The sequence below is a fragment of the Mustelus asterias genome, chromosome 25, assembly GCF_964213995.1.
Source record: "Mustelus asterias chromosome 25, sMusAst1.hap1.1, whole genome shotgun sequence".
Taxonomy (NCBI): Eukaryota; Metazoa; Chordata; class Chondrichthyes; order Carcharhiniformes; family Triakidae; genus Mustelus; species Mustelus asterias.
The window spans coordinates 12,372,911-12,386,517 of record NC_135825.1 but is presented as its reverse complement, the minus strand read 5'-3'; the positions used below and the strand labels follow the sequence as shown (position 1 = coordinate 12,386,517).

Sequence of the window (13,607 nt, the reverse complement as noted above, 5' to 3'; positions counted from 1 at the left end):
CAATTGCAGCAAAGCATTCACATTCCGATATTCAAATCCTCTTGCTTTGAAGGCCAACATACCATTTGCCTTCTTTACTGCCTGCTGTACCGGCGCACTCACTTTCAGTGACTGATGCATGAGGACACCAAGGTACTGCTGAGTATCCGCCTCTCTCAATTTACACCCATGTGAATAATAAGCTGCCTTCCTGTTATAATCCAGGTCTGAAACTCCAAGGTATTTTCTGAAGTCGGCTTGGACAATACGTTTTGGATTTGAATTTGGCGAGGGTAAGCATGAGACGTTTCACTTCAAGTATGATTCAAATGACTCCCAAGGGAGCTTTTATCAAACAAAGTTTATTTAAGAATACAGTTAACACTTAAAAAGAAAATTAGCAAAAACTTTTACCAATTGCAAACAAGAAAATAAAAACAACCGTGACATTGTATCAATCTTACCAATTAAATGCACTGTTCCAATACAACAAACTCCTTCAAAACATGCTCCTGCCACAAGTTTAGCACAGAAAATGACAATGTTCACTTGATGCTGGAACTTAGTCCTTTGGTTGGATTCTGCAACTTTCTTGACACAGCACGGACAAGCTTGAAGCTGGAACAGCTTCTCAAAACACGAGGGAGAGACAGAGAGAGAGAGAGAGAGAGAGAGAGAGAGAACGCTGCAGCCAGTCTGAAGTAAAACACCTTCTCACCCAAGACTGAAAGTGAATCCTTGGATTTCTCTGTGGAGGAACCATTTGACTTTTACTTGTCAATCAATCTTCCCACAACACTTCAAAAGATCGTAAAATGCCAGAAAATGAATTAGACCTAGAGTAAAAATAAACAAAACCTCATTTAACCCACTTACGCAGCAATAAAAGGACTTCTAAGCAGGCAGCTGGTGCCACAACAAAAACAAAAGGCCGGCTCACAAACTGCAGAGAATATGATTTTTTTTAAAAACATTTCTTAAAGGTAGTGGAGTGTCACATTTCTATTATTGTTGCTGAAGTGGATAACCTCAAATTTATCTGCATTATACTGCATCTGCCATGCCTGTCTAATTATGCTGAAGCATCTCTGCATCCTCCTCACAGCTTACCCTCCCACCCAACGTTGAATCATTTGCACACTTGGAGATAATATATTTAGTTCCCTCTTCCAAATCGTTAATATATAACATGAATAGTTGGGATTCTCACACAGATGCTTGCGGTACCCCACTAATCACTGCCTGCCAATTGGAAAAACACCCAATTATGCCAACTGTTTGCTTCCGATCTGCGGACCAGCTTTCTATCCATCACAAGACACGACCCTCAATCCCATGTGCCTTAACTTTACACAGTAGTCAGCTGTGTGAGACCTTGCCGAAACCCTTCGGAAAGTCGAAATAAACCACATCTACCAGTTCTCCTTTGTCAACTCTATTAGTTCCACCCTCAAAGAATTCCAATAGATTCGTCAAGTATGATTTCCACTTTGTAAATCCATGCTGACTTTGTCTAATTATACCACTGTCTTCCAAATGCTGAGCTGTGAAATGCTGAGCTATGAAATGGACTCCAGCAACTTCCCCAGCACTGACATTAGGCTCAGTGGCCTATAGTTCGCTGTTTTCCCTCTACCTTGCTTTTTGTGGGCTTGCATTAGTTACCCTCCAATCTGTAGGAACCAGTCCAGAGTCCAAATAATTTTGGGAAACGTCCACCAATGGATCTATTATTTCTAGGGAATCCGAACCGGGAGCTCATTGTTAACTGATTGAATATGACAATGAAACCAAATTGGCAGCAGCAGTAAAACTGGAGGGAACAACTCAGAGAGCACAGACGAATTGACAAAATAAGTTTGTGGACAGTTCATCGCAGATGAAATTTAATTGCAAAGTAGGAAGGAATAATATTCATCACGTGCTCGACATGAATACTTTTCTTAATGAGTTATGTTAGCATATATTGCCATTTCAGATTCGTCAAAGTTTGTGTGTTGTTCTTTGGGAGCTATCATTGAACCTTGACGCATCCTCATTGTTAACCGAGTGCCTCGACCTCTCACCTCTTCAGGCTGACAATTTCTTTTGAATCTACAGTGTTGCATATGTGACTCCATCCTCATTGTTAATGAACCGGACAGTTAGCTCGCTGCGTGTTTCTGCTGAGTTCCCTCGATTGCGCTTTACACTGGCATACACAATGCTCTCTTCTACAACTGCCAATTGCTGCAATATAAAAAATAACGATCCAATTTATTTCCATTTAACTTGAATGGTGATTTGTGGAGAAATCGATTTCTAGATCATTGCAAATCAGTTTACAAGTGATCACAACATGAGATAATCTATCTCCAGCGGTGAAACACATCATTTGTCCCAACTCCACATAAACCTGTCCAGTTAATCTCATCAAAATAACATTCAAATCCTTTCCTTCCCATGTGCTTATCCAGCTTCTGTTTGAATGTATTTCAGCTGTTTACCTCAACTGTTCCCTGTGGTGGAAAATTCCACATTCTGAACACTCTGGGTAAAGATGTTTCTCTTGAATTTGCTGTTAGATTCACCTTTTTGATTCACACATGGGATGTGGGCGTCACTGGTTGGCCAACATTTGTTGCCCATCTCTAATTGAACTGAATGGCTTGCTCAGCCATTTCACGGAGCATTTATGAGTCACATGTAGGCCAGGCCAGGTATGGGCAGCGGATTTCCTAAGGGAAATGTCCCGCAAGGACATTAGTGAACCAAATAGGTTTTTACAACAATCTACAATAGCTTCATGATCATCATTAGACTTTTAATTCCAGATTTTTATTGAGTTCTGCCTTGGTGGGATTTGGACCCAGATACCCAGAGGATGATCCTGGGTCTCTGGATTACTAGCCCAGTGACAATACCACGACACCACTACCTGTTATTAATGACTATCCACTATTTATGGCCACTGGTTTTGGTCTTGCCTGCAAGTGGAAACATCTTTGTTATCTCTACCTAAATCTTGATGATCTCAATCAGATCGTTAATCAAAGAGAGGCCCAGCCTGCTGAATCTCGCCTTAAGTTTTTAATTTTCCAAGGCAGAATGTGATATGGCATTTTGCTGCCATCTAGCGAAATTATACTTCGCACCCTCGACAGACCAGATGAAGATTTTGGGGTTTTAAATCGGCCTTTATTCACCCTTTAGCGAGGAAGTCTGCCTCCCACAAGGTGGCGTACTGGTACATGGCATGCACCATTCTATCTTTGTGTATCTTACATATAATTCTCATACACCAATCACAAGTCAACATTTGTTCAGAACTCATTGATATCCAATTACAGCGAATAGTTCTGATTACTTCATTTATGTTAGTTGAATATCGTTAACCAGTTATAGCCTCTATATGCTTGTCTAATTATAATGATTAACTACTAACGAGGTGTGCCTATATGGTTACACCATCCAAACATCCACGCCTGCTGTTATAGCTTGTGATTATCAGAGTTCTCCCCCTCTGTCTCTTGGGCAGCTTGTGTGTGCTGTCCATCTGTAAGTGTGGGAGCTGCACTGAAACATCTTCACAGCAGTTTCCCAGTGAACTGTGTTGTAATTAATTCACAGGGGAACACTACTGCATTCAATGATGCTAATCCCTTCAGAATGATAGCATCTTTCATGTTACTATCTCACAGTAGAACCAGCAGCGAACCTAAATTAGAATTAGCTACGTCCATATTTAACACAAAGAACTACATTTATTTGGAGCCTTCAACATAGTAAAATGCCCCAAGACAGAAACTAAACCAAGGAAGGAGATATCAGTGAAGGTGACTGATGCGCGATTGATTCACATGGGAGGCTAGGACGTACCCGGGAATAAAGGCTTTTATTCACAACAAGATTGGAGCACACGACTTAACAATACTATCCCAGACTAAGGGCTACTAGGAAGTAGCAGTGACCTTTATACTCCTGTAAGAAGGCGGAGCCGAACGGAGTGTACCACATAAACAATAATAACAGGTAGAACACCCAAACCCTAACCCCAACAGTAACAAGAGTAACATATGTGCAAGTACCCATAGTGGTAACCATCTATGGTTCACCACAGTGACCAAAATCTATCAAAGGTTTAAGGCAAAGACATGTTAAGGAATGCCTTAAAGGAATAATGAAGTGATGAATTAGACAGAGAGGATTCCAGAGCTTCGGGACACGATGGGTGATGTTACAGCAAAGCCAACTCTCATCACACAACAGATGGACTCGTTAGCGTTTGATAGCATTTTCTTATTCTGAAGTTTTGTTCTGTTTTGGCAGTAATACCTAAGACTTTACAGGAATATACGAGAGTGTAAACTGAAAAATGAAATCAAATCCAAAGTTGGGATGCAATAATTAACGAGGTCTCATTTCTGACGGTAAAGCCAAGGTCTATCTCCCTTTATGCCCATCCAATGAGATTAAAGATTGGAACCAGTCCAAGGTGCAGTTCAGTTAAATAGCATCAATACATTTAAGGCAAATCTACAGAAGCAAATGTGAGTGAAAGGAACAGAAGCTGATGCTGGTCTGGTTAGATAAAGAGGGATGGGAGGAGGCTTGTGTTGAGCATCAAATCCAGCATGGACTAGTTGGCCTGAATGGCCTGTTTCAGTCCTGTCAATTCGATATCATCCAGGTTTGAAAATTTCCAGACATTAGTCAGAGAATTCACACTTCATCTCCTCACCTGATTGTCAATAAGATTATTGTTGTCTCTTCCGTGGCTTATGTCATTTGTATCTGAAAAATGAAAATGTTAACATTGAAAAGGCTTGAATTGGAATGGTAGATATGCTTAGAATGTCTGAACTGAACATGTGTTGCAGGGTACATGGCCCCACATTGATTAGCATTGAAAGAAAGGCAAATGGGTTGTTTTCTTTTGCTGCAGAGGGGTTTGTGTATAAAATGGGGAATTGGTGAGGCCACACCTGGAGTGCTGTTTGTAGGTTTTGGCTCCAGGTAGGACATACCCACCCTCGGTTCACAGCGTTAATTCCCGATACGGAAATTGTGTTATGAGGAAAGATTGAGTCGACCAGGTGTAATAACTCGAGGCAACTCGATGTGGTAAGTTACAAACTAAAGGATTTATTGATTGCGAAGAACTCAATACAATGAAGGGTTTAACAGCACAACGATACAGGCCGACTCCTAACAATGTCCTGGCTTCAACAATAGCCTCCAGCCCCCGGGCTGCATGCCCTCGCTCCCGGTAGGCTCCCGATAGGCTGGTGCACTTGCACTCTATTGGTTACGGCCCAGTCACATGGCCCCTGAAGAATTGCGCAATAAAGGGGCAATGGTACCACACCAAGCCGATATTCTCTGCTGTTCAGCAGGATGAGCGATGATCTCATTGAAAAAGAAAATCTCAATTGACTTCACAGGGCAGATATTGAGGAAATGTTTCCACTGACTGGGGAATCTAGAACACAGAGTCCATAAGACCATAAGATATAGGAGCAGAATTCGTCCATTCAGCCGATCGAATCTGCTCCACCATTCAATCATGGCTGATAAGTTTCTCAACCCCATTCTCCCGACTTTTCTCCACAACCTTTGATCCCCTTCCCAATTAAGAATCTATCGATCTCTGCCTTAAATCTGTCACAGTCTCAGAGCACAGCGTGGGCCCATTTACTGAGATTGGGCGAGATTACAGAAAGTTCTGTATCTTTGGAATTCTCCATCGCAGAGAGCTGTGAATGCTCCACCATTGAGTGCACTCAAGTCAGACCTGGATAGATTTTTGGGAGCTTGGGGAACCAGGCTGTCACACTGAAAGATCACTGAAAGATTTCCCTCACAGAGCTAAGCAAAGAAATGACTTGGGGCGGAATTTTCCCATCCCGTCCACATTGTGAATCGTAGCAGGCGGGACAGAGAATTTCTCGGACAATTTAAAAGGTCCGTTGACCTTAGACGGGAACTTCCAATCTTGGGGTGGACACGGCCAAAACAATCCCGCCCTTGGTCTTAAACATTGAATGGCGGAGCAGACTCGATGGGCTGAATGGCCTAATCCTGTTCCTATTTCTTATTGTCTTATGGTCTCTATCATTCTAAACCCATGTTGAGTTTCACTTTCTCCAGAGTTCACAGGGTTATTTGTTATTTCCAAACAACAGGAACAACTTCAATATTCTTCCATGTTGAATACATCTATGTTAGAATGTGCAGGATACCAGAATCAGAGATGTTTGTTGATTGCAGCAAATTAGGTTCTCTTTATATTCTTCAGAAAATGATTGTAATATAACAAAATGATTCAGGAGAAACAGAAACTCACCCTTGTCGATTCGCCTCCGGTACAAAAGTAGAGAAACAGCGAACACCACAAGAATGGCCCCCAGCACCCCGAGCACAATGTAAATCAGACTGTGACACAGAGAATAGGAAATGAGCAGTGTTGGACTTTACAATCATAGAAAGTTTACAGCACAGAAAGTGACCACTTGGTCCATCATGTCTGTTGTGTCTAAAAACCGGCCCCCCAGTGCAGTCCCATTCTCCAGCATTGTGTCCATTGCCCTGCAGATTATCCAGACATCTCTGAAATGAGTTGAGTGTTTCTGCCTCTACCACCCTTTCAGAAATCTGCAGCCCTCTGGGTGAAAACACTTTTCCTCATCTCTCCTCCCATCTTTCTACCAATTTCTTTAAATTTATGCTCCCGAGTCACTGACCTCTCTGCTAAAGTAAACTGGTCCTTCCCGCCCACTCTATCTGGGCTGCTTTTAATGTTGTCCATCTCAATCAATTCTCCCCTAAACCAAGGACAACAACCCCAGCCGACCAATGTTTTCTTCTTGGCTGCAATTTTCCAGTCCTGGCAACATCCCTGTAAGTCCCCTCTCTGATACATCCTTTTTGTCATGAGGTGACCAGAACTGCTCACAGTGCTCAAGTTATGGCCTAACTCATATTTTATATAGTTCCAGCATAACCTTTCTGACCTGAAATTCCATACCTTGGCTAATGAATGAAAGGATTCCATGTGCCTTCTTAACCACCTTATCGACCTGTCCTGTTACCTTCAAGGACCTCTGGGCATTCACTCCAAGGATTTTCACTTCCTCTATATCCCCCAGTATCCTCCCATTTATTGTCTAACCATTTGCTTTGTTTGACCTGCTCAAATGCATCACCTCACCCTTCTCTGAGTTGAATTCCATTTGCCACTTTTCTGCCCACCTGACCAGTCCATTGATATCTTCCTGCAGCCGATAGCAATCCTCCTCGCTATCTACTGCATTGGTAATTTTCATTACATTACATCTAAATCATTAATATATGCCAGAGAAAGCAGGGGACCGAGCACTGAGCATTGGAAACAGCCTTCCAGTCACAAAAACAGACATCAACAATCATCCTTTGTTTCCTGCCACAATTGATTCTTGGCCATTTGTTTAAGGAAGTGGGTTTTGAAATTTTACAGCACTTTTCATGACCTTTGGATGGTCTAAAGAATTTTACAATCTGGGAAGTATTTTTAGACAACTGCCACTGTTGTGATATGGGAGATGTGGCAACCAATTTGCACACAGCAAAATCTCAAAAACAGCAGTGAACTTTGACCAGATCAATATTAGCCATTTCTTGAAAGATCTCCTTGTCTGCTTTCTCTGTAGATAAGAAGTGACCTGCTGCGTATTTCCAGCAGCTTTTTCATCATTTTGATGTTTAGTTGGTATTTTCTCCTCATCACCATTGTAACCTCCGTGTTTACATTGGACAACAATTTCTGCTCTTTCTGTATGTCCCAACTATGTTAGGAGTTGTGGGTTTTAACAGGAAAAGAAAAGACTTGGTTTGCACACGTAGATTCAAGCAAGCACACAACAGGAATTATTGAAGAGCTGCTCTCTGCACTACATCAAGTACAAAACTGACAGTAACACAGCAGCCTGAGCACGCACCCTAATGATATCACATCAAATCAACCCTTTTTAAAACTCGCACTTTCATTATGAAGCGAACACAACAACATCCCGCCAAGGTTTCTGATCTGAGAGATATTGAAAAATGATGCCCAGTTTCCCGGATCATCAGAGACTGGACATATGACCCAAGATGTGTGTCAGGACCCTGCAGATGACCCAACATGATGACTTCCATGGGAATTGCCTGGGACGTTGGAACTTCCAACGGACAATTCTGCTGTTCCCTGGGTCCCTCTGAGAAAATCTTCAGCTCTGGGTAAGAGTCAGACACTTCAAACAATTCCATGGGGCTTAACTGGATAGTTACCCGGGAAATGTTAGACTGAAAGAATCTAGTTTCATCCCTGGGTAATCACAGAACTGACCCCCGAATAATCACACTGACCCCCTGGAGTCCCCCCAATCCTCTGATGAACCGCTTGCCACACCAACTATCACCCCACACCCCGACTATCCCATCTGACCTTGTGACGACGCCACAACCTGAGCCAATCTGATTACTCTCACAGGCTACTCTTTGCACCCACCACTAGCTTACCCAAGGTCCAAATCTGATTAGCCCCCAAACCAGGCTACCCCTGCCAACCTGACCCGATTACCATCCTATTCATCTACCACCTCATCAACCTCCTACCACACCCAACTGCCACCCTCCCCATCTACCACCTCACCTATCTGCAACCCTACCCATCTCACACACCTATGACCTCACTCATCTGTCTTCTCACCCACCTACCACCATTGCCTCCTACTACCAACACATCGATACACCTGTCTCCCGATCCATCGTTCACCCGACCCACCTGTGGTCCTACTGAGTTGCGATGGAGTTCTCTGAGGGACACTGCGCTCCACAGTTCTGGAGAATCTGGACTTGGAAGATCAGGCAAGAAATGTGGAGCTGAGTCGAAGGTGGAAAGCTTCGAGCGGAGTGGCAATCCAACAATGATTGCTGCTCTGTGACTGGCCCAGGACAATAAATGACATCCATCCTCACGCCAAAGTTGTTAAAGAGGATTTAATCACTCACACAGAAGCCATGTCATTTAAACACTAACAATAAAAACAGTGTACCTTTCAGCAGGTTTGGAGTTTGGAATTGACGAATGTGTTGGCGATACTGTTAAAACTTCAGAAGAATTTTCAGGTCCGACTGAAAGAAGGAAACAGCATTCAGATCAGCCTCATTTTCACTGTCATGAACCGAGAGAGTCACATTGTCAAGTGGCACCTCGACCTGAGGGAGAACCACGTTGAGGGAGCGGCTCTTCTTGGGATGTGGGTGTCGCTGTTTAGGCCAGCAATTATTGCCCTTGAGAAGCTGGTCATGAGATACTTCTTTAACCGCTGCAGTCCATGTGGTGTAGGTACATCCACTGTGCAGTGAGGGAGGTAGCACCCATCGTGTCTATGCCAGTCAAACACAATTGTCTTTCCAGCACGTGGCCCATAGCTTTGTGTGCCTTGGCATCACGAGTGCACATCTAAATACTTCTTAAATGTTATGAGGGTCTCTAAGACACCAGGAAAATTTGCCTATTCCTCCTGGAAGAGGGCCATGTAATCATTTACATTTAGCTGAAAGGATGCATGGATCAGCAGTTCAACCAGACAATAGCACCGTCAACAGCAGAGCGCAATCTCCGTGCTGTACAGTGATATCAACCCCTTTCTCGGAAGGAGAATTTGAACTCACAACCCATTGGTTTCAGAAATCAGGCTGCTACCAACTGAGCCCCTTCTGACACTGACATATTTGAATATTAAACATTCAAACTGGTTAAAGTCCTCATTAATTCAGGACTATCGTTAGTGTTTATGTTAACACTGAGTAATTCAGTGTTTAGAACATGGAATTCTGAGATTTTGAGCAGCATTTTGTGATGATAGAATTTTACGGCAAAGAAGGAATTTTGGTCCATTGCCCTCCATCGCTATGAAATAATTTGCCATTTAGAATCAGAGCATCCATGCAGCGCACAAGGAGGCCATTTGGCCCATCGAGTCTACAGCGACACTCCCATTGTCGTGTCTTTTCCCCAAATCCTCCTAAATGTCTGCTCCTTTTTAGCTTCCCTTGTGAAAGCTATTATTGATTCTGTTTCTAACGCAATCCATATCTTAACAATCATTTGCATCAATAAAATTCTCCCAATTTCTCCCGCTGTCCATGTTGTGATGATCTGAACTGTAATCTCTCCAGTATTCACTCACTACTGGAAATAATTAAGTCTCAATTTATCTTATCAAAGCCTCTAATAATTTTGAATAGATTTAGCAGACTATTTCCTTCTATTCTAATGATTCTTTGCCGGTGTCAGCTGTTGGTAGCACTCTTGTGTCTGCAGCCACAAGGTTCTGTGTTCTCGCCCTACTCTCGGGACTCAAAAATCAAAGCTGACACTCCTGTGCAGTACCGAGGAAGTGCTGCACTGTTGGAGGTGCTGCCTTTCGGATGGACGTTGAACAGAGTCCCCAATCTGCCTGCTCTATGGGCGGCATGGTGGCACAGTGGTTAGCACTGCTGCCTCACAGAGACCCGGGTTCAAATCTGGCCTCGGGTGACTGGCTGTGTGGAGTTTGCGCATTCTCCCTGTGTCTGCGTGGGTTTCCTCCGGGTGCTCTGGTTTCCTCCCACAGTCCAAAGATGTGCGGATTAGGTGGATTGGCCAAGCTAAATTGCCCCTCAGTGTTAGGGGGAACTAGCTGGGGTAAATGCATGGGATTATGGGGATAAGGCCTGGGTGGGATTGACGTTGGCGGAGACTCGATGCGTCAAATGGTCTCCTTCTGCACTGTAAGATTCTATGGATTTTATGAATCTATGGATGTATAAGATCGATGGCACTCGATCTCCTGAAGAAAAAACAGAAGCGTTATCCCAAATCACCCAGCGATACTTATCCCTCAATCAAAAACATGTTATCAGTTCATTATTTTGATCTTGCTGTGTGTAAATTGGCTGCTGTGTTTGGTTCCTGCCTGACAACAGTGACAGTGCTTCAAAAAGCATTTCATTGGTTGGAAAGTGCTTCGAGAAGTCAGGTGACTGTGAAAGTAAATGTAAGACATTCTTTCATTTTGTAAGTGAGACCTCTTAAGATGCTATCATTTCACATCAACTCTTCAACTCTCGGGCCTTACCATTCATCCTAAAGCAAGAGTCATCAGCTAAAGATTGTTATTCACAATTTGATCTCCAAGAAATGGGAACAGGAATGGTTAATGGAGACCTTGTCAGTCAAGTTCTATTTAATATTAATGGGATTACTGCAACATTTAGACATGTTTGGGGAATATTTTACGATCCTGATATTTTCAATCAATATTTTAATCAGTAAGTTTGTTCCGAGTGGTTGAGGGACAAAGCAGAGTGAATTTTTGTCAGTTGCAGTCATTCAGAGAGACATTAGGAAGCGAACCAGCAACCAGTATAGACAAACATCAACAAATATTTCACTGACCACATCGTATGTTTACACTATCACTTACCAACGTTGTTGATCTGTGTCACATAACTGCAATTCTGCCCTAATCCGTTGATCACTGAAATGTTCAACATTTCACTGGATTTTCCTCCCTGGTTATTTGAGGCTGTGCAGTAATATTGATGATGTTGCTGTTTGAAGGATTGACAATGTAGATCCAGTTTATTGGTGTCAGAGATCTTTGAATCTTCAAACAGGGTCTTTTCATACCATGTGTACTGAATAGGAAGTGATCCCTGGACAGACTCACAGGAGACGGACACTGAGCCCCCAGAACATGAGGCATTTGGTGGTGATAAAAATTTAAGTTCAGGAACAGACACGGGTTCTGTGGGAAAAAGACAATCATTAACGGATTTTCACAGTAACTTCATTGCAGTGTTAACGTAAGCCTACTTGTGACGCGAATTTAAAAAAGCTTTAACTTTAAACTATAAAATTTTGACCTTTAGAATGACCAAAAAATTAAATAGTTTCATATTACCAATATTTCTACACTTCATCCAGGGTATGAGGAGGAAGGGAAAGTGTTAGAGAGAGAGAGAGATGGCAGTGGGAGCTTGGCTGAATGCAGGTAGAATCTATTGATTGCTGTCATGGACAGCAGATATTCATGATAGCAGATTAGTTAGTAACAAGCATTGGAGTGTGACCTGCGATAGACTGTGGATGTTTGCTGAGATAACGCAGACAGAAATATCTTTTTGAAAATCTAATCTTGACCTGAATCACCCGATATCGAGCGATCCGTCCCCGCTGTCAGTTGGAATCGGGAATTTGATGCTCAGCCAAATGCCATTCACAGCAGCGGGACTGGATAATTCCAGCTGCGGACGAGTTTAGTGAATTCCGGTCATTGTTTGTATTTGTATTTAACATTTAACAGTAAGTACCATTTAACATTTAAGTGTGAGTACTGTTTAAAGTCTCGGGCGGGGTTTTATGGCCTCGAATGAGCGAGACTGGAATATTCCGCCCAAGGTCAACAGACATTTCCGTTGTCTGCCCCACACCCGCTCCGATACCATGGCGGGCGAGGCAGTAAAATTCCGACGTAAGTATCACCCAAAGGGCATGAGCTGGGAGATAGAAGCTATCCACTGGCAGCAACTGGATTAGTTCAATGGGGAAACTGGCTTGAACTGGCCTTTTTGTACTGAGTCCCTTTGTTGTTGAACATATAAATTCAGACATTCTCAGTGCAACCAGCACTGGAGTCTGACTTCAACCGAGTGTGGAGGTTTAATGAGCTGAAGGAATTTACGACAGGGGAAGAAGTGAGCTGTTGGTGAGTATCTGGGGAGTATCCAGGAAGTAGCCAAGAACTATTTTCCAGGCACCGAGAGCATGGGTGGGGTCCTTGCCAACTCGTTAACCAGGAGAGCAGGAAACCAGTTGCATAAATCTGACCCCAGCTCTCTGGATCATTACTCTGGGCCTCTGAATTACAATTCCTCCAACATAATCATTGTTCTAACTGCCCTCTAGCTGCCAGACTCTGCACTGCTGCGGAGCCTCGGGATATCGGAGCTGTCAATGTCTCCTCCCAGATAAAGCACCGATCAGACATTTCAGTCGAGTGGAATAAAGATAATCACTGAGAACAATGTACCATCAGATATTTGTAGCTTTACAGGAAATATTGAAAGGAGGCCGGGCTTATCAATTCCACAGCTGTACCATCCTGCATCTCCTGAGCGAAGATCCTCCATAGTAACAACAAATAATCCTTGTGTCTTGTTATCTGTGATCGACATTCTCCCTCGCCGTCCATCTGGATCGTCTGATTTTACCAAAACAGAGCACTGACGACTCCAATATTTCACATGTGACTGAGACAATTTGTCATAGTGACAATCTATAGTGATCGATCTTCCCAAAACTCCTGTTACATTATTGTTTGCCCACAATGCACTTGGAGCTGAAAAGACAACAGGTCAAAAATTGAACTGAAAATAATTGCTCAATACAAACAGATATATTTCAATAGGATTTACCACTGTGTTCAGAGAAATCTCTCCAATACATCTTCTAATGCAATTGGATACTTCCTTGTTTGATATCGTTGGGCATATTGAATATGTGCTCCCTGCGGATTGATAATTAGACAACCATATTGAGATTGTATCCCAAGCCCTTTATAAAGCAAGACCTTGAGTGG

At 42.9% G+C, this 13,607-nt stretch overlaps 1 protein-coding gene across 1 annotated transcript; it reads right to left on the bottom strand.

Moving 5' to 3' along the window:
* Positions 1–301: 301 nt before the first annotated feature.
* LOC144511710 (uncharacterized) lies at positions 302–13,380 on the bottom strand (the record flags this gene model as incomplete). The annotated part of the gene is made up of 7 exons (XM_078241935.1): positions 302–815; positions 2,046–2,208; positions 4,700–4,752; positions 6,305–6,393; positions 9,033–9,111; positions 11,451–11,774; positions 13,059–13,380. Coding segments are annotated over 6 exons (1,002 nt in total), but the record flags the coding sequence as incomplete, so codon positions are not given.
* Positions 13,381–13,607: the final 227 nt, after the last annotated feature.